Below are 12,004 nucleotides of genomic sequence, written 5' to 3'. Positions count from 1 at the left end.
CAACCTCTTAGATGAGGCGAGTTACAATGAGCTAGATCCATGGCTGAGTTGTTTAATGTGTCACAAAAGAACTCATCAGTTTCCTATCTTAATAAAATCTCATGCCAGTGCCATTTTCAGTGAGCATTTTCTGCTCACTTTTAGCATAACAAAGCCAGGAGTTTATTACCTATGTAGAGGTATTGGAAACATTTAATTATTTGTAGGTGGTGATATCAGCAAACTGAATACTAATTACAGAAAGTAAGCCCAGGCAAGACAAGCCACACATTGAGCTCAAGAAGAGAGAATTAATCAATTCTGAGACTTGCAGGCGAGGTCTTCACTCCCAATAACAAAGCAAAATTATTAAGTCTGGTTTTGGAATAAAATAAGAATGCCTAATAATGATCCAGTGACTCACACACAGTGGATTCATTAACATAACAAAGGCTCCTTCTTCTGTTTCTTCAGTTACAGACAATATGTTTCTCACTTTACAAAGTAACTAAGTTTTAATAACATAGGTTTTATTGCCACTATAAACCATAATACCTGAAAACTCTAGGCTTCTACCATACATGAATCTAGTACAATGCTGAAAATTCCCTGATCACTAAGTTTTTGGTTCTCAAATCTATACCCAGACCCTTTATCTATCCACCTACATGCACTGTACCTAATATATACATAAAAATGTATACTCAAATAGCTCCACTGAATGTGAGTTTATCACCATGCAGTTGGTGAGAAACACCATCTCACTCGTATCCAGACTTGTGATACTGTTTTGGAATACCAGACGTTGAGACCATTTCTGATTGCATCTTCTATAACAATGTCATTGCATGTAAAATATGTGACATATCAATGAAGATAAAAGTGCACTTTTGTCTGAAACTCTTCCTAATTCTTAAAATTTTAGTGAGTACACTAAAAAAAAGCTTATAGAGTAGAGATAAGTATTTCAATGAGCGATACAAAAATCAGATTCAGTCTGCATTTCACAAAAAACCTCATTCCTGCTTCTGTCCACTTAGAAGCCTGAAGGTAAGCAGCATTGCTGTATACATCGTAACTTTTACTTCAAACATTTAATAAACTAGCCCAAACACTTTGTGTACTGTACAGGAACAGGGACTTCTGACTTCTACAGGAGTCCCTGTCCTTATTTTGCATGGGTAATTGCAGTTTATAAGACCTGAAATTGATCTTCTCTCATTCCCTCATCTCTACTTATCATCATGTTTTGGACTTCTGAGAAACAGTAGGTTTCTAAATGGTTAAGGAGCCTATTATATAAGGACTCTAGCTTCCAGAGGATACATTTTTCTACATAAAAGATTCGTCTCAGCCCAACCATGGGTCTAATGATACATAAGAAGACTCCCTATGATGCTTTCAGTCCAGGCTACTGGACCAATCGTCAGGCCAAGACTTGAGTTTGCAATATGGATGCAAACAATGCACCCATCTAAAACTGGCCTTACTCTGTGGTCTGGCTTTAAGAAGGTGAGTCATATTATGAGCTCATCATGTAAGATATTCTTTTCAATCTCCACACTTTGTTTCTGTTATGTACGCTTAGACTAATGCTCAGCCATTATTGATGGAGGATTTATGTATTTATAGAGTTTGGACTTAAAGTAAAGTAATTTTAACAAACAATGCACAAAAAAATCTTCATTAGCCTTTAAATGGGCACTCACATTAAAACTTTTTGCTATTGTACTCCTTATGGTAAATAAAAAATATATCTAATATACTTTGTTTAAAAAAAATGAAGTTTCTATGTTTTATTTGTGCTTAAAAAAGCTCAAGAGCACATTTTCCCCATCTCATACACAGACTTTGGACTGAAGCCCAAACACAGGAAGTGCAGCCTGGAGTGCTAAGGGGAGTGTGTCCAACCAACAGCGTATGGCAGATAAGTGTGAGAGGAGCTATGATTGGATGAGGCTGGACACACACCCCTCAGCACTCTAGGCTGCACTTCCTGTGTTTGGGCTTCGGTCCAAAGTCTGTGTATAAGATGGGGGAAAATGTGCTCTTTTAGACACAAATAAAACATATAAAAAATATTAGAAATATTTTTTATTTACCATAAGGAGTACATTAGCAAAAATTTGTTTTAATGAGAGTTACCCTTTAATGATAATTATGTTAAATGTATTTAATAATGTATTAATTCTCACCTGTCTGGCTTGCTACTCCATTTTAACGCAGCAACAAAAAATGTAAAAAAATATTGTAGATGAGTCAGAAGAGTTATTATCACAAACACAACAAAGAATCTTTATCACTACATTGACTTATAAAGCTCTCTACGCCCCTCTCACCGGTGACTGATAGCTGTGTGTTGTGTATGCATATATCAATGTCTTCTAAAATTGTAACTGTTTATGAACAATTAACAAACGCTTCAAGCTTGTGCAATGTTTTAACCCTTTAAAGAGCCAGCCTATTTAGTCAGCCAATTTTCATTTTTGCATTTATGCTTTTTCCAACTCGCCTTCAATGAATAAAAACTCTTTTTTTTTCCCATCTACAAAGCCATATGTGGGCTTCTTTTACCATAAAATGTATGGCAGACCTGAAGAAATATTATTTAAGGGTGAAACTGTAGGGGGTGAATGAAACTTTTTGTGGGGAACAGAGAGCAGGTGTTAGAGAGGGCTTTTAATACATATATATATATATATACAGGTGTAGGTAGATATGCGGATGGCACTATCGGGAATTAAGGTAGCTCAAGGGTTAACTCCTCACAGGTCACTAACATGTAGATGTCTGTGCAGCAATGGAACACTATCAATAGAGTCAGCGGTGGTGCTGGAAACAAGTATCAAACAGATATGTATCAATAAGTGGTAATGCCAGAATACAAAGAATATCCGCACTCACCGCATAGACCATGACTCGATGCTCCTAGTTTGGGATGCCAAAGGACCCGGGTGTCAGACCATGAATAGCGCTCAGATAGCAAGGCGATTACTGGCAATTTTGCGCCGTGTGCACTTTTTCTGGCCTCAAGATGAGCGGATATTCTTTGTATTCTGGAATTACCACTTGTATTCTGGCATTACCACTTATTGATACATATATATATATATATATATATATATATATATATATATGGGACTTTTAGAAACAATCATTAGATTGCTTATACTGATCCCTGCTATCCTATTGGAAAGCATTGCTCAGTTATATCACTGCTCTGCTGGTTTTCAAATTCACAGCATGCTCATTGCCAAATTACCACAGATTTTTTATTCTTTTATAGGGGTAAAATCGGTGGTAAATTGGAAGAAAAATCTGTAACACATGAGGATCTTCTTGTGGAATTGTCATGGATACAGGAAAACATCTTTGGATGTAGTAATCCCCCACGTCTATGGTATAGGAATAGTACAGGTTTTATTATTATTACTGTGCTTTTGGAATGGACAGGTTCTTTTTAGGGGGTTTCAGCTGACGTGGGGAGAATTAGAGGCAATGCTCCTTTGGAAAAAGGATGCAACTTATCTTTTCACAACAAGGAAGAAAATATCCAACACCACCTACAGGTTGTTACCCTGTAAGTCAACGTCTAACTTTAAAACATGACTAGTGATATCAGCAAAACCAGAGACATCCATCTGTAGACAGAGGGATATTTGCTTCTTATAAGTATAGAGTAAAGGTTTGACTGGCTGAGATGCCTTTGAAACAACAATACTTTGCATGATCTGCTTGAAAATTGAAAAACTCAGGGGGTCAAGAACTTATATAGTTAACTCCCTTATAATTCCAGAAAGATGAGAGGCTTGGAGTACAAGACAAAATCAACATTAGACACCCAGGCTCATTATAAAGTTATTGGTCACTCTTATGTCAAGTAGACAAAAACAACAGGTGTATAACTGTTACTTTGTAGATTTTGCATATTCCCGAATTATAAAATTACAGTATGATAGCATTCATTCAATGAATATTTCATTATAACAGCATTTTGTTATAGAAAGCCACTTACCTTTTATAAAGAAGAATTGCTATCACAATACAGATGATGAACACAACAGCCAAAACTGGTCCAACCACCCAAATTAACCCTTCTTCTTCATCTGTCATTGGTTGTGGATCAAGCTCCATTGATACTACTGGATCTGAATAAGGGCTTGTAGCATACATTGTCTGCACATAAAGAGATGCGTTTAGAAATGTGTTTAAAGTTTAGATCTTACATCAAAGTGATATTCAATGGGAGGCAGATTAAAAACATAATAATTTTTTTTAATTATTACAATTTTACTTTAGTTTTTTTTAAATATTTAAAATTATCTTACATTGCATTCATATGTAAAATTTTAAATTACAATAATGATTAAAACATCTTCTAAAAAGAAACTCTCAGTTCTCATGATAGCCTGTTTTAGGCTATGTTACATAGTTACATTGCATACATCTACCACAGTAGAGCACCTACATTTCTGTATTGTATTCTAATTGTTACACATCCACACCGTTTATCTGGTGTAGGATTCTATTGTGGCACTTGTAGTCCGCTGCAGGCATCCTCCATTGTATGCATTTTTATGCTGGGGATCGCCCCTAGCAACGGACTACAAGGGCAGGATCTGCTCCCCCAGTATATATGCACAACTGCATTTGGGGTTGAGCACCTCCAGCCATTTGAGACCACGTTTTTTGTAGTTGTTTGTAAATTTATACGTGGAGGTGTGTAAATTCCATATGTTAATGCGCCTTGAACATTTTCCAGGCAGCATTAGGGTTGCACCTGTGAGGCCATGCACCTATATCAGCCAACTTGGGTGGGGCTTGTAGCCTCTCTCCCCCCTTCCATTGTATGTGTGCTTAGTCACACTGGAGGGAACTGGGAGCAGGCTACATGTCGACCTAGTGCTGCTGTAATTGCCCACTGGCCCCTGGTTTTTGCTTATTACGCACAGGTAGGTTAGCGTTAGGTCCCGTGCCATCTGAGAAATCTTGGCGTTGGTGTGCGGGCTCTGGTGTGTCCTTAATATAAGGATACACTGGCGAATGTCTCAATTTTAACATCAGTGTTGAGGGATTAGCCAATGTCATTGTATACATCTACCACAGTAGTGCACCTACATTTCTGTATTGTACATAGTAACATAGTTTGTAAGGTTGAAAAAAGAGTCCATCGACTTCAACCTAAAACCCTACTGTGTTGATCTAGAGGAAGGCAACCCCAACATGAGGCTGATGCCAATTGCCCCATGAAAGAGGAAAAATTCCTTCCCGACCCCAATATGGCGATCAGAATAAATCCCTGGATCAACGTTCTATCCCTATAAATCTAGTATCCATAACCTGTGATACTATATTTTTCCAGAAAAACATCCAGGCCTCCCTTGATCTTCCAGACGGAAACCATTAAACTATTAAAGTCAATGGGATCTACTGTGGTCCACTGGTGCCTGTAATGGTGATTGGCTCCATACGGAATCTGTGGCATATGTCCTGTAGGTAGCCCTGACACAGTTGTGAACCTAGTCCAGTTAGACAGTGTAGGGCACACCCCTTTGATAAGAGGAATGGTAATGCTTTGTTTGATATTTATTTTCACATTTTCAGGAGGAACAAAACAATGTAGAATTTTAAAAAAGTATGTTCTAGAACAGTAATATTATGAGGATTACAATTATAAAGTTAACAGATATTATATGAAAGATCAAAAGGTCTCATTTGTCAAACATAAACAAAATTGTTCCCATAGCAACCAGTCAAAGCTTAGCCTTTATTTGAGCTGATTTCTGCTGTGAGCAACAAGTCTAAACAGTTTTTATAAATAGGTCCACAGACCACGTAAATGGATAGTGTAACCACACTACAGGTTCTGTATTGCATCAACCAGGCTTTCTGAAGAACATATCTAAATACACTCGCACTTTCATATTATCATTTATTTTCTGTCCTTCCTACTATTAAAGGGGTACTCCGCTGGAAAACATTTTTCTTTTAAATCAACTGGTGCCAGAAGGTTGAACAGATTTGTAAATTACTTCTTTTTAAAAATCTTAATCCTTCCAGTACTTATCAGCTGCTGTATACTCCGTCTCAGTCACAGCAAGATGAAAAATCCTATCCTGCTCTGGACAGTTCCTGACATGGACAGAGGTGTCAGCAGAGAACACTGTGGTCAGACAGAAAGTAAATTAAAAAAGAAAAAAACTTTCTCTGGAGCATACAGCAGCTCATAAGTACTGGAAGGATAAAATGGGTTCTCCGCTGCCCTGCCTTCCGGAGCTCCGCTCGCAGCATCCGGAAGTTTATTACTCCGAACGCTGTATGCAGGCTTCCGTGTTCGAGTCCGACCCCTCGTGACGTCACGGCCACCCACTTAATGAAAGTCTATGGGAAGGGGGCCTGACACCGGTTGTGCCCCCTTCCCATAGACTTTCGTTGAGGGGGCGGACGTGACGTCACGAGGTGGAGGGCGTGATGTCACCAGGGGGCGACCTCGAACACGGAAGCCTGCATACAGCGTTCGGAGTAATAAACTTCCAGATGCTGCGAGCGGAGCTCCGGAAGGCAGGGCAGCGGAGAAACCCTTTAAGATTTTTTTTTAATAGAAGTAATTTACAAATCTGTTTAATTTCTGGCACCAGTTGATTTAAAAAAAATGTTTTCCAGAGGAGTATCCCTTTAAGTGCTAAATAGAGATGAGAGCACTTACAGTAATTCGATTCGTCATGAACTTCTCAGCTCGGCAGTTGCTGACTTTAGCCTGCATAAATTAGTTCGGCTTTCAGGTGCACCGGTAGGCTGGAAAAGGTGGATATAGTACTAGGAGAGAGTATCATGCCCACCGGAGCACCTGAAAGCTGAACTCATTTTTGCAGGGTAAAGTCAGCAACTGCCAAGCCGAGAAGTTTGTGACGAATCGAATCACTGTAAGTTCGCTCATCTCTAGTAAATAATAAATAGCAATATAATTTCATTGTTAAATTTCTACTCCAATATTAGCACACTGCAATTTAATATGCAGATAAGCTTCAACAAAACGGTTTCTCTTAGACAAGCTGGTTACCACACATTTCAGACAACTAAAAAAAGAAGGCAAAATCAAATATGTATGTTTTGCTTCAACAAATTAGAATGCAATAAACTGTGATTTTTCCCAGAAAGCTGTAATTTGCTTAGATATTAGCAATAAATTGGCAGAATATAACTTTCTGTGCATGTCTCTTATCATGTGGCTGAAATGATGTTTGCCGTAAAAGCTATTTATTCATGCAATCCCCAGACAAAGCAGGAACCTTTCATTTTCCACAAGCATTTTAAAATATATAACTGCTGGAAAGTTCATGCCTCAGTACTCTCTGTAATAATCTCCGAGAGGAAAGTCTATCAATTGCAGAGCATCTCTGAACAGGAAATGCAGAAATTGGTAGCACTTTTTACTCTAGCAGAAGTCAGACGGTATCAAGATATTATTCAATAAATTGCTAATTACAGTCATGTGTATTACAAGGGGAAGAGATGGAAACTTAATGCAAGTAATTTCCAAGGTAATTAGAAATAACACAGGCTTTAATCCAAAGACTATGTGAGCAACTAATGACACATTATGTACACTTACCAATAATTATTACACATAATCAACCCGCAATAGGATTATTTTCAAAATAAACAACTTTGCATTATTCTCTATGAACAATTCTATATTACCCTATTTTTCTAGCTTCTGTTTTTCTGTACAGGTGGTAGGTAAAGTGGTAATCACACAAGACAAAGTACACAAAATAAGGACAGATATGTGAAATTCATTACACTTATCTATGCTTATTCTTTAAATAGGTTTCACATCTAAGGAAGGTGGGGAGCCTGTGTAGGCACAAACAGTTTTTAATAATATAGGAGAAAATCAATAGTCCTTTTTCTGCATCTGTTAAGCGTCAAGACTGTAAACAAGCTCTTTTTCCAAATGCATGTAAGGCTTAGTTCATACTGTTATTGGAGGCTCTTTTTGAGCCTCCATCAGATAAGATAGGAAAAATAGTGCTAACACCCCAATGAAACTTAACAGATCTGACCATAGGTCAATGGGGTTCATTGTGCACCAATGGTATCCATCAGGCTTTCCTTTATAAACAGGAACCACAAATGGAAACACAAAAAGAAATGCATACAGATACATAAGACATATATATATATATATATATATATATATATATATATATATATATATGTATATCTTGAATACTGTAGACACCATTGCCAAAATCAACAAAATTTGAGGTTCTCAAAGGAAAATACCATAGAGCCTACCATATGCCTGTACAGAAAAATACAAGTTTTTACAGAATCCTAAATTCTGTAGTTGGTTTGTTAGTGTGTCTTTCCACTGAAAGACCTTGTCGTTATTGGGACTAGTATGATATCTGGGAAACTGTCTGCCACAATGATATTATTTCATAACCAAGATGCTGGCCGTGTCACTATTATTCAGTAAGGATAAAATATTTATGAATATCCAAAAGAGTTTTGTAGCAACAATCATTCTATGTGGTTGGTTCTACTCATCTGAAATCTGTTTTTTTCCAAGAGACCAGCAGCATAAAAAATGCTGAGAATTTCCTAATTCCTACATTTTACTATGTACACATTGGCCCTGATTTACTATTGTAAACCCAACATGTTTTGTCGGGATGTGAACCAGATTCTGGCACATTGTGCAAGAAATTTTGACTGCGCCAGAATTTGAGACAGAATTGAAAAAAAAAAAACAGACTAACTCTCCATTTTGCTGGAAAACCCTGAAAAGGGATGTGGCCATCAGGGAAAGTGGGAGTGGACACATACAGGGGGCGTGTCCCCGGCATTTTCACAAAAACCCAACATATTTCCTAAGGTTTTCACAGAAAATGTGGTGGATTTGAGCTGAGGAAAACCCCACAGATCAGAGCGTGTGTAAAAAAGCAAAGTGTAGAATGAGGAAGTTGTGGGTGGGTAGTGTGTATCACTAACTCATAGACTACCAAGAAAAGGCAGCCCAAAAAAAAAACCTTTATTTCCCATATATCAAAAGAGTGAGATTAAAAGTGCAATCTTTATTGTATTCGGTTCGCACTTAATGGTGTTTTAAAATATAAAGCACCATATCGTCCTACTTGTTTGGTTGTATATATATATATGAATGGACCATCCGGTCTATGATTTGAATGCACACTGAAGCGGAGACGAGGTGCCTGCAGACCACCTACATTAAGCGCTATTGTAGGACAATGGAGCTCAAAGTTAAAAACTTAACATGGCCCCCCTCGACATGTTTCACTGCCTCAGCAGCGTTATCAAGAGGTAGATGGGCACTGAGTTAAAAAACGCCGTGCAGGGGGTTTTAATACCTCCCTTCATGATGTCACAGGATATCAGGATTCACACATCATCAATTCTCCACCAATGCCTCTCCTGCATTGAGGAGTGACACTTAAATCAACCAATCCACGTCTCTGCGTTTGATCAGCCAATCTCCTGTTTTGGTTCCCTATGCCCAATCACAGTTGGGGAACCTTGACTGGCATGTCCATCGGCGAATCCCTGTAGGGTCAGTTGCCGATGACGTGCTGCGCTAGGTTCACATGCGCGAGGTGATAGAGCGGAGGAGCCGGAATCCGACTCATCTGCGCATGCTCCGTTCTCCGACGGCTATGGTAAACTTCCGGTTGCGCATCTCAACCTGCGCTAAAACTTAGAAATCCTTCATATGCGCCGGGGGAGATGCGCGAAAAAATAGAAAGATTAGTGAAGACTCATATCTATTGAGTGGTAAGGACTTAAAGTATGAGTTAATTCTACAGACTCAATGGGCTGAATTATAATGTATATATTATTATGCATATTATTAGTTTGTTAAATAAAATAGAAAGGCTTTTCCTTATCTCATCTATGTAAATGAATATGATGAGAATCTGATAGCCCAAACTAGCAGGGGGGTAGAAAAGAGAGAAAAAAGGGGTAAAAGTAGAAAAGTAAGGAAAAAATGGGGGGGGGAAAAAGAAGGAAGGGACACTGTAGAACTGAGTCAATGTTGAGGAATTAAGTCGTCAAGCTGATCAAAGGGGGTGGGATAGGAGGAGAGATTGATAATAGAATTGTGTGTCCTAAAAAACATAATCACTGTGACACCAATATAAGGCTTAAATGCGACACTCACGTGATAGATACATGAAGTACCATAATTTCAAATTTTATGAATAATATTTTATTTTAAGGCAGGTAAACTTAATTAGATGAATGGGCTGAAAGTAAACCCTTCATTCAAGCCCAAAGGAGACATAGATTTCAGTCGATAAATCCACTTAGCTTCCTCCTGTAGAAGCTTTTTATCCAGATTGCCACGTCTTGGTCCCAAGCGTGGTCTTGCCAAGCCAAAAAATCTCAAACAGGACCAGTTGCCCCCATGATGAGACCAAAAATGTCTTGCTAGAGGTGTATCTGCTCTAGTCCGTATCGTGCTTATATGCTGGGAAATCCTTCTTCTGAACTGTTGGATAGTTTTTCCTACGTAAATCATAGGACATCCACATTGTGCTATATAGACAATACCGGAGGTTTGACAATTGATAAATTCCCTAATCACATACCTTCGTCCATCAATAGGATTAATAAAGTCCTTTGTTTTAGGGACTCTCTGACAAAAAGAGCAACTTCCACATGGATAGGAACCAATAATAGTAGACCTCAGCCACGTTTCCTCCACAGGGTCGGAAAAGTGGCTCTTGACTAAGTGTTCTCTGATGTTTCTCCCTCGTCTATACGTAACGGACGGATAGTCTGTAAGTACTTCTCTTAGATCGCAGTCTGCCATCAGAATGGGCCAATATTTCCGCAAGACATCCATTACTCGGCGATTGTTCTGGTCAAAAGTCCCTATGCATCTCACAATTTTCTGCCCTGATGCTATCATAGATCTTTTGTTGGTGGTGAGTAATTCATTTCTCAGAGTGTCCCTAGCTCTAGCGAAAGCCCTATGTAGGACTTTCTTTGGATATCCTCGGGAAATAAATCTCTGATATAGCAATTTGCTCTCTGCCAAGAAAGCTTCATTGGATGAGCAATTGCGTCTCGCCCGCAGGTATTGCCCGACTGGAATGCCTCTCTTTAAGGCTACCGGGTGATGACTCCTCCATTGTAGGAAACTATTGGTGGAAGTCGGTTTCCTAAATATCCTTGTATGAATACTGCCACTCGAGTCCAGGGAAATTTTTAAATCCAGAAAATTGAGAGTGTTTTCATGTATTTCGTGAGTAAAGTGCATACCTATATCGTTGTGATTAAGTGTCATAACAAACTCATGAAATAAAGTGATGGTGCCATCCCAAAATAATAAAATATCATCAATAAATCTACCCCAAAATAAAATGTGACTGGTGTACTTGTATAAAGTGTCTGAAAAAACTATAGTGTCTTCCCACCACCCTAAAAAGAGATTTGCGAAATTGGGTGCACAAGTAGTGCCCATAGCGGTGCCTTTGCATTGTAAATAAAAGTGACAATCAAATAAAAAATAATTGTGAGTAAGAAGGAAATGAAGTAAACATAATACAAATTCATTGTGGCTGGTGTATTGTGTACCTCTTGTGGATAAAAAGTGTCGGACTGCCTCCAGGCCTAATTCATGCTTTATATTAGTATATAGCGCCTCAACGTCGAGGCTTGCTATAAAGGTTTGGGGCGGAAAGGAGATTTCCTGGAGTCGAGTGACAGCATCTCCTGTATCTTTAATGTATGAAGGGAGGGCCACCAGAAAGGGGGCCAAAATCTGGTCCACGTATACACTTATCCCCTCTGTCAAATTCTCATTCCCTGAGACGATAGGTCGTCCAGGGATAGGGGTTTTCTGCTTGTGTACCTTAGGTAGTGCATATAGAGTTGCTATGGTTGGTTTGGGGTTAAACATAACCCGGAATTCATCCTCTGTTATCAAACAATTTGTCTTGGCCTCTGTCAAGATAATTTTCAGCTCCGTCACATACATCTCAGTGGGATTGTT

At 38.6% G+C, this 12,004-nt stretch overlaps 1 protein-coding gene across 42 annotated transcripts in view; it reads right to left on the bottom strand.

Moving 5' to 3' along the window:
* Nucleotides 1-12,004, bottom strand: part of PTPRD (protein tyrosine phosphatase receptor type D) — a 1,959,121-nt gene that overhangs the window by 94,426 nt on the left and 1,852,691 nt on the right. For all 42 annotated transcript variants that reach the window (XM_056521458.1, XM_056521449.1, XM_056521479.1 and 39 more), the window contains one exon: nucleotides 3,995-4,155. In XM_056521458.1, the coding sequence (XP_056377433.1) occupies nucleotides 3,995-4,155 (161 nt within the window). The remainder of the gene's footprint in view (nucleotides 1-3,994; nucleotides 4,156-12,004) is intronic.

The sequence above is a fragment of the Hyla sarda genome, chromosome 1 (assembly GCF_029499605.1).
Source record: "Hyla sarda isolate aHylSar1 chromosome 1, aHylSar1.hap1, whole genome shotgun sequence".
NCBI classification, from domain to species: domain Eukaryota; kingdom Metazoa; phylum Chordata; class Amphibia; order Anura; family Hylidae; genus Hyla; species Hyla sarda.
The sequence above is the reverse complement of the archived record's forward strand: the minus strand, read 5'-3'. Positions and strand labels throughout refer to the sequence as shown.